This window comes from Osmerus mordax, chromosome 16, assembly GCF_038355195.1.
Source record: "Osmerus mordax isolate fOsmMor3 chromosome 16, fOsmMor3.pri, whole genome shotgun sequence".
Taxonomy (NCBI): Eukaryota; Metazoa; Chordata; class Actinopteri; order Osmeriformes; family Osmeridae; genus Osmerus; species Osmerus mordax.
In genome coordinates this window covers 15,283,992-15,298,704 of record NC_090065.1, presented here as the reverse complement: position 1 = coordinate 15,298,704, position 14,713 = coordinate 15,283,992, and the positions used below count along the sequence as shown (strand labels likewise).

Below are 14,713 nucleotides of genomic sequence, written 5' to 3'. Positions count from 1 at the left end.
AACATCTTTAGTGAATATTGAGTGGTGGCATTGAATGGTGGGTGTTCTAACATTGACTGTTCATCTGCCTATGAATGAGTTACAAAGTTATGTGATGTTAATGCTGTTAGCCTAGGTTCTTTTGGCTCCAGGGTTTTGTAGCCCCTGGCAGATTTCATAGAAGAAAAAAAAACCTTAATTGAAAGCTATAGGACTTAGACATCCAGCCTTCTTCATGGCCTACGCAATAATGTACAACCCTTCACCAACCAATGCTGTTTCCAATTGACCAAAGGCTTGTAAGAGTCTCAGCTTATTCCAACATGATTTTCCTCCTTAAGCAGGTGTCCAGGGAAGTGTTCAAATCAAGTCAGCTGGGCTGAGCTGGGCTAGTCTGGACTTAACATGACAGAGGCCAGATAGAATAAGAAACCAACCAACCAGCTGGCTTGCAAACACTGACTCACTCTACAGTCTGTGCTTGGGGTCATAGCTGTACCTGGTGTGATTCACCGGTGCAGAGTCAGACCTGGGTGTGGTTGATATAGTCAAGCAGCTGATGACAGCACGCTTGATATGGCAGTCTTCTGACTTTGTTGTTGTTAATATGATAAAGTGTTGTGATAACGTTGTTATCGATATGATACAAACTCAAAAGATGTGTAATCACTATTAGTAACTTTTGATCATCTTCAAATACATGGTTCTAAAAGTATTTTGTGCATATAACAATCAAACAAAAACCTATTGTTTAAGTTGCAATTATTTGAAATGGTTAGGTTTACATTTGACAGGAAGTCCCAATATGTTAGTATTTACATTTAGTCATTTAGCAGACGCTCTTATCCAGAGCGACTTACAGTAAGTACAGGGACATTCCCCCCGAGGCAAGTAGGGTGAAGTGCCTTGCCCAAGGACACAACTTCATTTTGCACAGCCAGGAATCGAACCGGTAACCTTCAGATTACTAGCCCGACTCCCTTACCGCTCAGCCACCTGACTCCCTAGTATGGAATGTATTTTTATCAATGTATTTTTATCAGGGCAGTGTTGCTGTCTTTGTGTCGACAGTACTACTACAGTATCAAAGACATCAGCATCGGGGGGAGGTGTGTGTGCCACGGTCATGCAGAGGTGTGTGGAGAGCTCTCTCCTGACAACCCAAATAGGTGAGTGAGAGATAGCTATTGCTAGTGCTACTGAAATTCCAAATACTACTGTATAATGTTTTTCTGTTGTATCCTTATATTTTAGATATAGCTTCCCACTAATTTATCATTACATTGGAACTTCCGTCCTTGACACATTTCGTAAAGACATGCATCTCTCATGACTAGAAAGGGCAATTTGAGTGTATCAAAGTGTATCAAAAAAACAGAGAATGTTCTGTATCGATTGAAATGTCATCTTATTATGCTTGTTCCTTCAACACTCTGCTTTAACAGTGGATGTCTGTGGTGTTGTGGGAGAGTCTTACCCCAGGCAGAGGGAGAACAGAGTGAAAGATAGCATCTGTTTTTGAGATAGGAGTAGTAGGATGGGTTTGAAGAAAAGGAAATTACTTCATCTGTTTGTTTCCTGACATCTCTACTGTTTAAGGCAACAGGTTATTTTAGTTTATCCTAATTAGTGGTGGTGATGTCAGCTGTTGGCAAGACGGGACGAGAGCGAGATAGGCGATAAAGTTATGCTGCTTTGAACCGTGATTATGTTGAGTTTATGAACAGTAACAATTACTGTAATAAGGGGCAATGTGAACTGACAGGAAACATGTTTCTTAAATTGTGACAGAAGACTTGAGTTGGCGGTAAAGTTAGCATTACACATTGGACTAAGGTCCATACAACAGCAGGGTTCAGAACAGTTTTATTAAACCAACAGTCACCAGATACTCTAATGACTATGTACAAGGATTCTCTCACTTCAACGGGAAACCTCAGTGTGAATATGAAGTGTCACAAATTAAGTCCGGTTGTTCTTTCTCTCCTGTTCCCAGACTGCAGTGCGAGTGCCGACACAACACCTGTGGTGAGTCATGTGACCGCTGCTGCCCAGGGTTTCACCAGAAGCCATGGCGTGCCGCGACGGCGGACAGCCCCAACGAGTGCCAGCGTAAGTGCCAGCCTCCCCCCTCACAGCTTTCCTCTTTGCTCAGTGACTCAAAGGCTGGGAGCTCTCAAAACGAAACAAGCCCTTAATTCTCCCCTCTAGTTCATAATAGCTCAGCGCGAAATGCCCTGTTATGGTGTTGGAAAAGGTCTCGGTAAACTCTTACTGTAAGAGGCATTACTCCTCTGCTATGTGCGGCGAACACATTTTTGTGTGTATGTGGTTGTGTGTGTCCCATCTACTCACAAGACCACTCCACACACGCACACATGCACGGTGACGCACCCGCCTGCAGAGAGAGGGAGGCCATTCCCTGCCAGCTGGGGCCTAATTGCCGTGGACTGTTGACAAGATTCTCCCTCCTGATTCAGGGATGCTGAAACCCTACCCTGCAAAAAGAGAGGGAAAAAGAGGGAGGGAGGGAGGGAGGGAGGGAGAGGAGAACATGAGAGAGAGAGAGAGAGAGAGAGAGAGAGAGAGAGAGAGAGAGAGAGGAGAACATGAGAGAGATATGTAATCTTGTCATAGTAGAAAAGCTCCTAACCCATTCATAAACATTATGAAGTCTGAGTAAAGGGGAAGTTTGGAGGAAAAGGAAGTGTTTGAACTGATTTTATAGTCTTGAGATCCTGTGGATCACAATCAGTACCTTGAAGTACTGCATTGCAGAAGGAAGTGTGTACCACATCAACAATTTTTTTTGTGTGTGTGTGTGTGCGTGCGTGTGTGTGGATGTGCGTGTGTGCGTGTGTGGGTGTACGTGTGTGCGTGTGTGGGTGTATGTGTGTGCGTGTGTGGGCGTATGTGTATGTGTGTGTGTTGTCTCTGGTTCGGGGGTTTCCTCCTATAGCCTGCCAGTGCTACTCCCATGCCTCGGAATGCTATTATGACCCAGAGGTGGAGCAGCGAGGAGCAAGTTTAAACACCTTTGGCAGCTATGATGGTGGAGGCATCTGCATCAACTGCCAGGTATGAACCTGGTTTCAAGTCCAAACTCATACGATTTTTCTCTGTGTGTGTGTTTTTGAGTGTGCGAGGGTGTGTGAGTGTTGTGAGTGCTTCCAGTGCTCAATGATTGAATGAGTATTTCCCCCCCAAAAACTCCTTAAGTCCCTTAGATCGGATGCACACACGGACCAGGTCACTACAATGGGATTGTGTGTGTTCCAAATGCCCCATTGCATATTTCTACACTAAAGTTCATAATTGTAATAATTATTATGGAAATAAACCAAACACCACTAGAGAGAGCAAGTTATAACAAGACAGACTTACTGTATGTCAGTGGAGTGTGCTTTGTTCAACGCTTGTACATCACACAAAGCAAACATATGGATTAGCAACAGTAAAGCATCAGATTAGATAATTCCTAGCACTAGAACTTCCTGTCCTGGGCTTTTTTCATGTGAAATTGTGTCGATGTGATGTGATGATACCTGTTATCAATCACTCTTCATCTTTAGCACAACACGGCTGGAGTGAACTGTGAGCGTTGTGTTGAAGGGTTCTACAGAAGCTACGGCGTCCCACCTGAATCTCCCTCCGGATGTAGACGTGAGTCCCCATCACATCTCCACCCCTCACCCTCCCTTTATGGCTTCACTCTCTTTATTTTAAACAAGTGTGTATGTCATTGTCAAATGTCTACTAATAGTTATACAGGACTAGTTCTCTTCAGGCCTATGCCTGACCAGCTCTCTGGCACTGTACTGTGTTTTTCTTGCGGTTGTCCTAAATCCAACCCTCAGTGGCAGCTAGTGAATGAGCTTGAGTAATGATGCAGCTATCTGACCGATGACTGTTGGGTAAGGCTAAAGAAGAGTTGCTTTCAAAGATGTCCTCTCTCCAGGGACTTGTGTGTGAGTCAAAAACACATGCTGCATGGCACCAGCGTCTAGTGTATGTTTGCTAAATCGAGACCCACTCTTGTTTACATTGCTGGGCTTGGAACACGGTTGTTCCTCGGCCACAGAAATAGCTGCCAGTTGTGTTGTGGCTTTTCTGAGGTCATGAAATTAAACTGGTTACCCTCCGTGCTTTGAAAAGACCAAAGAAGCCACAAACTCAATTAAGCGAGCTTAGTAGATGAAGGTGTTGACTTGGTGAAAGCCTATTAGTGTCCTCATGGTTTTCGGAGGTAGTGTACGGGAACGCTTGTGGGGAGGTTAGAAACAGAGTCACTCTAGCATGCAGAAATGCTGTAAATCTCCTATGGTGAATGTTGATCTGTGTGTGTGTGTTTGACCACAGCTTGCAGGTGTGACTCCAGAACCACCGCTGGCTGTGAGATGGGGTCAGGACGCTGCCTCTGTAGGCCATCCTTCACCGGGGACAACTGCGAGCGCTGTGCGACTGGTTACTACGGCTATCCACAATGCATCCGTAAGTCAGTCAATGACGTAAAATGACTGCTTTAGGCTTGTATCTGTTTCATCAAGTACAAATTATGTGGACTGGTGGAAAAAGCAGTGCGCGAAGCATCGACAGACTGTTTGAAAGTGTGTCTTCGTCTCATTGGTGGAAGCTCTTTCAGGAAGCTCTTAGAGAAGTGCTTAATTGAGGAAGTCCTACTTTTGGATTTGGAGGAAGTGTGATTGTAGGAACCCAGAGTGTGTGGTGAGAGCTGGGATCTGAAGGAAGCTAGTTGGCCTTGTTCCTTTACTGGCTGCCAATTACCACCTCTGTTCTTCTTTTGTTCGCATTTGTGTGGACTTTGGTTTGGATGTCTACCGATGCTGCTGCAAATGCTGACTGCATCATTTACACAAAGATGAACTTAACCAGGTTACATAGGGAGTTAGATAGGGATTCAAAGCCCAAGAGAGAACCCATTGGTTGCACATTTCACACCGTGTCTTAGCTCACATCTTAACAAATGAACACAAACAGGCCACACCCTCAATTATTGCTCCCCACCACCACCCCCGTCCCTTTCTGATTCTAATTACAGACATTGCATGGCGTGTCAGTCGTCACATTTCAGCACCCTGTAGTTAAAGCATTCCTAACTTGCCCCTCCTCATGTCTGTCTGGGAGTTGTGATTGACACAGTCTTTCTCCTGGGTCTTCTGGAACTTGTCAACAGCAATCACCGTGCCTCGCACAAGAACTTGCCAAATGACAATACCAAGAATGTGACTGTCAAAACTCTAAAATGTAATTTGAAATGTTCTACACTAGTCCCAAAGGATCATTTATGGTCTTACCATTTCCACTGAGCTCCAAGAGTAAGAAACTGAAATTTGCCAACAGACCTCGGCATAGACTCCACTCCTCATCTATTGTTTAGCTAGGATCATGGAGGTTGTTTTAATGATGTGTTCCGGAACAATTAGGTAAAGTATATGACCACAACACAGCAGAGTGAGAAAAAATCAGATTGGCCTGTTTATGTGAATGTGGCAAACACAAATCACAAATCAAGCCTTTCATGTGAATGTTATACAGTGGTTTTACATAGAAACTGGTCAAGATGGTTTGGTGTTGAACATCATATAAGATGGAGTTTTGGCATTGCTTGGCGATTATCATATGAATATAGAGATTTTTACGGGGTGTATTTATTAATATAATTGCCTTTATCCTTGGGCTGTGAGGGTTCTCTGAAATGTCTACATGTAGACAGAATCCCTGGAAGTCAACTTTAATTTTGCCATACTTTGACAGAAATAATTTTAGAAATTGTAATATTCTAAAATCTCTATATGCGAGTTCCAAGAGAACTGTAGTATTGCACGCACAGATTGATGTTTGTAGATTTGAAATTGATCTGTTAATATTCTTCCTTTTTTATCAGGCTATCCAATCTACCCACCAACCACAAAGTCGCCTGCAGGCCACATTGTGGGTAAGTTCAGCACACTTGATGGTTTTATATGCACAGTGTAATGTAAACTGTTCAAATCAAGATCAACATATACAGTAGTGATTGCTTGTTTTTGCATGTTCACCTTACATTAAGGGAGAATGTTTGTAGTGCTTTGATTGACCTCCTCCATTGTTCTCCATCTGTCTCTCCTCAATTTACGCATTGCTCTTGTTCTCTCTACAGAGCCCTCTGTCTGCCCTCATGGTTATTTTGGACCACCCAGCTGCCAGCGTGAGTGTAATGAGGCTATGCTATGATGTGCTAAGCTATGATGTGCTATGATGTGCTATGCTATGATGTGCTATGCTATGGTGTGCTAGGATGTGCTATGCTATGATGTGCTATGCTATGATGTGCTATGATGTACTTCTTGTCATTCTGTTTCATTCTGTGCTGCACTATGCCAAACAATGAAAACAATGCAATGCTATGCTTTTATACGGTGTGAAATGTACCACACATTGTTGTGCTGTGCTATCCTTTTACACAGCCCTGTTAGCATTTCAGCTATTCCTCCTGAGGTGTTCAGTATGTAGCACTGCCCCTGATCCCCTCTCTGGGGGGCGTGTTTACGTGAGAATATACAGGACCGCTCATTAAACCAAGACATGTAAGGGTAAATAGATTTACGCAGGGTCAGAGGTTAAGAGCATGTGATGCCTTTAGCAGACTATGTTTTTCAGAGCTGATGTCCTCTTCAAGCTGAGGTTGAAAAACACAGTATCAGAGAGAGTTAAATATTAACGTAGCTGCCTAGCACTAGATTTCATAAAAAAAACAACCTTAGCTTTCATGTTGTAAATGATCATTTTAGAGCAGAGGGTGGGTCAATTACTGCTGCCCCAAACCCTGCTGCATTCTGATTCAAACATGTATCTGATCAAATTGGTCATTTAAGTTCATCCCAAGGTGTCCTCCTATCATAGTGCTGGTCTGCCCGGATGGCTGTAGGACAAAGAGACTATTAATAGCAGTCGTCCACTCCCAAATTCCCATTTTGTTTTCTCTACACCAGGGATCAGCCTTAAAGAAAGCCTGTCTGATTGAACGATAGCATTTAATTTAAAACCAAAGTATAGACATTCTCTATCTGACTGGTATTTGTTTTTGTTGTTTGTCTGGGAATGCAGGCAAACAATATAAAGCCTTTCCTCCTGTGTGCTGACCGAGAAAGAATTTAATCTATAACCTTGTGCAAGGCTCTTTTTAATGATTAGGAGTTGCTAGGGGGCCACGGCTCCAATAGGAGTAGCTTGTTGCCCACACTACTTTTCTAAACTACAGGCCTGTGAATATGTAACTCTGCCAGGCTAGAGTTCTGTCTGCCACCACCCCCCCCCCAACTCAGTGTCACAGCGTGGGCACGATTGCAAGGAAGTAGCTCATTGTCGCCTGTTTTACAGTGACAAAAACATTTACATTTAGTCATTTATCAGACACTCTTATCTAGAGCGACTTACAGTAAGTACAGGGACATTCCCCCAAGGCAAGTACGGTGAAGTGCCTTGCCCAAGGACACAACGTCATTTCGCACGGCCCGGGAATCGAACCAACAACCTTGTGATTAATAGCCCGACTCCCTAACCGCTCAGCCATCTAGCACTAACATGCTGTGCTGACTGCATAACCAGATTGTTGTGATCCTAAGATCTAAGAAAATGTGTTTGTGTTCAGAATGTGTGTGTGATCGCAGTGGGTCGAGACAGGAGGTGTGTGACGCCTCGGGTGTCTGCCTGTGTCAAGGAGGGGTGGAGGGTGAGCGTTGTGAACGCTGTCAACCAGGGTACCACTCCTTCCCCAACTGCCAAGGTGAGAGGAACACTGGCCTTCTGAGATCAACACTGCTCGTTATGGATGTACTCAGTTAACCAAGCAAGGCCTGGGCCAAGAAAGTTTCCAAGTCAAGATGGTTGAAAAGGTTTGTGAGTTTTCCACCCCTGTCAGAGATAAACAGTCGTGTCCTCACCAGAGTGTCGCTGTGATGGATCAGGGGTCGCTGCCAGAGACTGCGGTCCCACTGGCCAGTGCCGTTGCCTTGCCAACTATGGAGGACAGCAGTGTGACCAGTGTGCTCCTGGTTACTATGGATACCCAGACTGCGCCTGTGAGTGATTTCCTCCCTTCTGTTTTCCCTTTTTGACCAAACCCTCCCTCTGCATCAGAGCCCTTGATTGGCCCGCGGTGACCTTTTTGTGACCCACTGCTCGTGGAAAAACTGATGCTGATGGCCTTAATGTGGCCTCATGGCTCTCAGGGCTCAATCTCCCACAGTAACCTATAAACCCCCCGTGCTGTCAGCCACACTGATTTACCCTCTGTCATCCAGATACACGTCTAACTGGGAGCAACCCTAGATTAGACAGGATTCATAGAAATGTGGGCTCTGTTACATTGGATAAGGAACAACCCTGTGCTGGGTAGTACAATCCTATACTTCATATTTAAAAAGGGAAGGGGTGTGTGTGTGTGCGCTCGTTCATGTGCATGCGTGTGTGTGTTTCTGTCGTGTGTGCAGTGTGCCGCTGCTCCAGGACGGGGTCGTATGACTCGGTGTGTAACCCAGTGTCGGGCCAGTGTCTGTGTCGACCAGGAGTGGTGGGTCAGCTGTGTGACCGCTGTGCTGGGCCTGGCCTCAGCTTCCCCCAGTGCTCAGGTAACCCCTCCCCATAGTAGACAAGACACCCAGAACTTAAACTATTCTAGAATTTGGAGAAGTCATGAAATAGTCAGTGACCAGAAATTCTTGAATGAATGCCAGATTATTGTATGGAGAATATAGTTGTTAGATATTAGGTCATATTCTCTCAAAGTTCTAGTGGCAGTAGAATTATTTGAGAGGATATCGATATTCAGCCAAGAAGTGAGGTTTAGATCATTCCCCATTGGTGGAAAATACATTTGTTCCTCAGCTGGCTGTCTTCTGTATGACCAAACCATTTAGGTTCATGTTCTACTAACCTATTTGTTTTCCCAGTGATGTGAGTTTGAGCTTTAACATGAGTGTTGTCCTCCTCAGCCTCCGTCAGTCAGTGTGACCCAGCTGGCTCAGAGAGTACCATCGCAAACACACAAACGGTAAGCTGGCCTATCCTAACAGGGCCGACAGTGGCGTTCTCACCTCACACACCTGTAACTGTTTGTATTTTACACATGGGTTATTGGGGTCACCCACCCCCATTCCCAGTGCCAGACCCTCGGTGTGTGTGCTACGTGTTTTCATATTTGTTATCTGATAGCAGCTGCATGACCAAACCTGTATCCGGTAGAGTTTACAAGGAAGAGAGTTTTTTTTTTCTTCTTAAACTAGTTGGATGTGAAAATTAACAGTAATCATAAGAGGAAAATCCGCTTCCTTCCATCTTGGAGAAACAAAAACAATGTTGACAGGATTTCCAGAAGCTAATGTTGCTCTTGTTTTATCTCTGTGCATGCCGTGAACCTCATGGATACAAAAATGTCACCATTGTGCTCCACTGTTCTAATGTTGAAAGGAGGCTAATTCAAAGGCGCTCCCTTTAGACCATTTGTAATTTACTGATTTATGGGGTTAGTACTGAACAATAGTCGACAAGTAGTATACAATTGTTGTATACTAGTGTTAGTTTTGTATTTAAGGAAATAAGGTTTGATGGAAAAGTTGTATACATTATATTGAACATACAGTATATATATTTATACAAAACTCATAACCAGTTCAGCAGTATCCAATATTATATTCAACTGATACTGTACATTCAATTTGTAGAGCAGATTTGCGACCTGTTCTATGTTACTCACAGTGGTAACTCTGTTGTTTTAGGGATTCTGTAACTGCTTGGCCCATGTGGAAGGACCCCTGTGTGACAAATGTAAACCTCTCTACTGGAACCTGGCCATGGAGAACCCTGATGGCTGCATTGGTAAGATTCCTGTTTGTGACCCTACAGGATTATAGCTGTGTCATGGCCATGACTAGTCTGTCAGTCAGAGTTATGGTGTAATAATATATTTCTTTTTTTAAATAAATAATTGCTCAGTTCTTGGAAAAAAGTGAATGTTTTCAGGGCTTGAGAGGAAGTCAACTACTGGGTTCTGCTAACTTGCCTGTCAGTATGGTTGCCTTCAGCATTTTACATTTACATTTACATTTATTCATTTAGCAGACGCTTTTATCCAAAGCGACTTCCAAGAGAGAGCTTTACAAAGTGCATAAGTCACTGATCATAACAACAAGATAGCCAAAAAACATCGCGAGTAGCCAAAATATGAAGCACACATTGTGAACAACCAAAGTAAGTGCCAAAGGGAAGAACCATAAGAGCATGTAGTTAAACAAGTTACAATTAAACAACATGAACAGCTATAAGTGCAAGTGTACCTGTGGAAAAAAGCAAGCAACAGTAATAAACAATATATCACAGCGAGAACAAAATTTTAAATCAGTTACCACTAACCACAAGAGCAACAAGTCTCTAAGCAAGAGTCATTGTGATCCTTGAGGGAACTAACTAACTAATTTTCAGCTGTATTAAATCACGGCTAGTAATCTGAGGAGGCTGTGACATCATAGAGAGCATGAATCTGGAGTTATCGTGTTGTTACCTTGGTGAACAGGCTCCTTCCTATCAGTGCCGCATCTGTCTCCAACAGGAACTATTCTGAAGACTGTTGAGTTCTGCCTCACTGTTTTCAGTGTTTTTTCGGTGCTAAATAACCTGTGATAAATGGTATTCGATTTAGTTAAGTATCTCTAAGATAAGTCTAATAAACATATATGATAATTGGTGTATACTTGTGAGTTTTGGGTTGTGTGGAGTAGGCAGAAATGAAACCAAACCTAAAGGCTGTCGTCCTAACTCTGTCAGGTGAGGGAGGGAGCTTCCTATTCCCTGCCAGCCAGTGAGGGAACAGTTTGAGTCTTTGTCCAGATACCTGTCTAAAGTTACAGCCTTCCACCAAGAATGTTATCACGGCCTGGCTGCCAACAGATATATGGAGGAATGGAAAAAAAGAGCTTTTAATATCCCAGGAATGCCTCAGGTTGGCTGTGGCTGGAGATGGAAGGTTGTGCTCGCTGCCTTGAAAGCACAGCCCCTCCCCGGGCCCTTTGATGTTGAGCTGGGAGGATTGCAGCTTCTTCTTGCTGCCGTGTCTCACCCATGGAAGGGAAGGAATCCTGTAATCAAGTTCTATTCACTGTGCCCTCCGGTGCTCTCCCTTCCTCAACCTGTCCTTGTTCTCTTTCAATCTGACTCTTTTACTCTCTCGCTCTCTCTCTCTCTCTCTCTCTCTCTCTCTCTCTCTCTCTCTCTCTCTCTCTCTCTCTCTCTCTCTCGCTCTCTGTCTCTCTCCTCAGGTCGTGCAGGTCATGTGGCAACACGTTTGTTGTTGTCCACTTTTTTGCTGTATTGTCATTGTTGCTGAACTCTGGTGTTTGTGACTTGCATGCTTCAAGTTACAGAGAGGTGAGGGGGGACTTCCTTATCTTACGAACTGTCCTCTTCTCCTTCTGTCCCCTAGAATGTGGCTGTGATTTCAAAGGGACTCTGAGTGGCGTAGGACAGTGTCAGCAGGTTGGTCTCTTGTTCCTGCCATGCTCATACACCACATTCCAATACAGCTCTGCACACCCTCCACTGTCAAGCAGAGGGGTATACCTAACTGTAATTATTATTGAATTACTGCTTGGCTAATATTACTCTTTAACTACCGTAAGTCATTTGTCTTGGAGTTACGCCGTTGTCACACACATTTATAATGTTCTTTCCTGACATGTTTATCTCTCAACTGGCAGTGTCCTACAGTATGATCCTAATATTTACAGTATGTTCTTTTCCAGAAAAATGGCCATTGTCCCTGCAAACCCAATACTTGCAGCCACATCTGTGACTCCTGTAAGGAGGGCTACTTCCTGCTACAAAAAAAGAACTATTTTGGCTGTCAAGGTGGGTCACCTGACTAAATATAAATGATATAATATATAATAATAAATATAAAAAATTATTTCTTCACTTGTATATGTGTATGTACTATCAGGCCATACTAGACCTTGAGATCTGCAATAGTTGTTCAAGGTGTGTCCTCACACAGAAGCTATTTTGCTTGACCAATCATTATTAATGAGGGAAACATCAATGATTAACATGTCAGGATACCTACCTCCAGGTGAAGCCTGACCTCATTGAACACCACAGCATGTGCTAGTTATGCTTTCATCTTGAGATTGTATCCACTTCATCTCCTGTCACCAAAGGTTGCCAGTGTGACGTGGGCGGGGCCATTGGACAGGCGTGTGATGATATGACTGGACAGTGTCAGTGTCGGAAAAATGTGGTTGGACGCACTTGTACTGAGTAAGCTCTAAACAATTTTATACAAGGACACATAGTTCTGTTTTCCTACACGTTATTGAGGCGAGGCATGGTCACCAATGCTAAAAGATGCATTGTAATACATAATGGAAATACGAAAAATATTCAATTGTACCAGGTTGTCAATTATTCATTTGTAAGTTGTACTGTATATTCTCTCTGTTAACAACGCCCCTCCCTTCCAAAAAACAAGGCCAGCCCCCAATCACTACTTTCCCAGCTTGCACCAGCTGAAGTACGAGGTGGAGAATGGCATCACACCCAACGCCAGGCTCGTACGCTTCGGTTACGACCCCCGGGCCTTCCCAGGGTTCAGCTGGAGAGGTTACGCCATCATGTCTCCTGCACAGGTTAGTCAGGCGGTTGCTTGTAACCTGAAAATACTACAGTGAAAAAGCGAGGAAAAAGTTTCACTGTGAAGATATTTATCAAATATACGTGAAGAAGGACACGAGTGAAGAACACAATGGTGGCCGTTAAGTGTTGGCGAGGTTGTAATTAAAAGAATGAGGAATTGTGAACATAATGCAGTCGTGTACGTCGTAAAAAATCTGCCTTCCTGCGTTTCTTCTCAGTGATTCAGTATTTGCTTTCCCCCGCTGCTCTAATTCTGTGCTTTTGTGTGTAAAATTGCTTCTGTCTGAATACATCAGCGTTTATACCTGTGTATAAACGCTGATGTATTCATCCAGTGGCGTAGTGTGTGCAGTAGGTGTCTTCTTGACGGTAGCTCTTTCCTCCTGTGGCCTGCGGTTTTCCTAGCTGTGTGTAGGTTGGTGGTAGGTGTCTAACCCTGTCTCTCCTCAGCCAGAGGTGATCATATCACTTGCCGTGGCCTTCCCTGGCCCCTTCCACATACTAGTGCGCTACGCCACCCCCCGCCAACAGAGGGCGAGGCGGGTGAGGGCCAGGATGTTGGTGGTGGACGAGGCTGGCTTTCACTCTTGCTGTGACTGTAAGTGAAGGGCCCTTCCTTCCTTCTATCTATCCTTCCTTCCTTCCTTCCATCCTTCTCTCTTATCGTCCTTCCTTCCTCTCCTCCTTGTCCTCTTAGCTCCTCGGTGCATCACCGTGTTCTGCTCTAACCCCACTCCGTCCCCTCCCCCTGCATGGCCCGCTCGTTTGTGTTAACACCAAGTCCTTCTTCCCGTCACCCCCCCACGATCCTGCACCCTCTCCAGTCAACCGTGTCCCCTCCCCCCACCCCCCATCCCCCCCCCCCTTCTCACCCCTGTCTCTGCAGAGTGACATCAGGTTAACAGTGCATGTGGATGAGGCTAAGCACTCATCCTACCGCATCCTTCTACGGTACGCTAACCCTGGGGCCGGAGGTGTGACCGGTAGCGTAGCGGCTACCACCGTCAGGGGGGGCCCAGGTAAGCCCATCCTCTCTAAACCCCCCACCCCCCTCTCCGTACACACACACACACATGTACAACCGCTCAGTTTGTCCACTCATTCACTGGAATATTCATTGAACGAAAGGATTGCATCAGTTTGACTCACCATCACTCACTGCATGCTTGTGCCCTACCCTCCTCTCCCACAATAACAACACATATCTAGGTTCGATCTCATCCTCAGAGGACGGTAGTCTGTGTGTAGGCCCAGCTGGGTGTCAGCTGTGACGCTGTGTTTAGTACGTGGCTGAATGCTCCTCTGCAGGGCCTGGCCAGAGTAAGGAGGTGGTCTTTCCTCCCAGCTCCTCCCCATCCTTCGTGTCTGTGCCCGGGGATGGTTTTGCAGAGCCCTTCCCTCTCACCCCCGGGAGATGGGTCATACGCCTGCGAGCCGAGGGAATCCTGCTGGTGAGGACCCTATGTGACTGTCATCAGCCAAAACACTGCCCGTCCTGTTCCACTGTCTTCTCTCTCCTAACTCCTCCCCTCCCACCCCCAGGACTATTTGGTGCTTCTGCCCAGCGACTTCTACGAAGCTCCTCTCCTCCAGGAGAAAATCACCCAGCCCTGCACGTATACATCCACCTCCGCCACAAAGTAATCCCTGCAGTTCCTCTCCAGAATCCCAAACTGCTCTCTGTTTACATGTTAGCTATGACTGGCTACTGTCTGTGATACGTGCTTGTTAGTTGCTGACCCTGACAGTGTTGTGTCTTTGTGTGTGTGGCCCTCTCTCCCAGCTGTCTGCTCTATAAGCACGTGTCGATGGACAGGTTCAGTTCAGTGCTGGGCTTGCATGGCCTGCTCTCCACACGCAGCGCTCGCAGGAGGAGGAGGCAAGCCCGCGTGCGGCGCCCCACACCAGACCACCCTGACATGGCATCCATCACGGGGAGACAGGTGGGCATGGCCCCCCAGGGCCTGGAAAGGCCTCGCACACACAGACACAGACACACACACAGACACACACAGACACCTACAGACACACACGTGCACACCCACACACG

The 14,713-nt window shown here is 45.4% G+C and overlaps 1 protein-coding gene across 3 annotated transcripts in view; it reads left to right on the top strand.

Annotated features, from left to right (window-relative positions):
* Positions 1 to 14,713, top strand: part of LOC136958648 (laminin subunit alpha-3-like) — a 55,075-nt gene that overhangs the window by 14,542 nt on the left and 25,820 nt on the right. For all 3 annotated transcript variants that reach the window (XR_010878703.1, XM_067252693.1, XM_067252694.1), the window contains exons 6-25: positions 1,051 to 1,148; positions 1,976 to 2,091; positions 2,939 to 3,057; positions 3,552 to 3,642; positions 4,339 to 4,470; positions 5,885 to 5,935; positions 6,140 to 6,187; positions 7,631 to 7,765; positions 7,926 to 8,060; positions 8,472 to 8,609; positions 8,973 to 9,031; positions 9,756 to 9,855; positions 11,456 to 11,508; positions 11,775 to 11,880; positions 12,189 to 12,288; positions 12,500 to 12,656; positions 13,550 to 13,682; positions 13,972 to 14,114; positions 14,206 to 14,303; positions 14,447 to 14,606. Coding sequence is in view for 2 of the 3 variants with exons in the window: in XM_067252693.1 (XP_067108794.1) it covers positions 1,051 to 1,148; positions 1,976 to 2,091; positions 2,939 to 3,057; positions 3,552 to 3,642; positions 4,339 to 4,470; positions 5,885 to 5,935; positions 6,140 to 6,187; positions 7,631 to 7,765; positions 7,926 to 8,060; positions 8,472 to 8,609; positions 8,973 to 9,031; positions 9,756 to 9,855; positions 11,456 to 11,508; positions 11,775 to 11,880; positions 12,189 to 12,288; positions 12,500 to 12,656; positions 13,550 to 13,682; positions 13,972 to 14,114; positions 14,206 to 14,303; positions 14,447 to 14,606 (2,172 nt within the window). In the remaining variant the exon portion in view is untranslated. The remainder of the gene's footprint in view (positions 1 to 1,050; positions 1,149 to 1,975; positions 2,092 to 2,938; positions 3,058 to 3,551; positions 3,643 to 4,338; positions 4,471 to 5,884; positions 5,936 to 6,139; positions 6,188 to 7,630; positions 7,766 to 7,925; positions 8,061 to 8,471; positions 8,610 to 8,972; positions 9,032 to 9,755; positions 9,856 to 11,455; positions 11,509 to 11,774; positions 11,881 to 12,188; positions 12,289 to 12,499; positions 12,657 to 13,549; positions 13,683 to 13,971; positions 14,115 to 14,205; positions 14,304 to 14,446; positions 14,607 to 14,713) is intronic.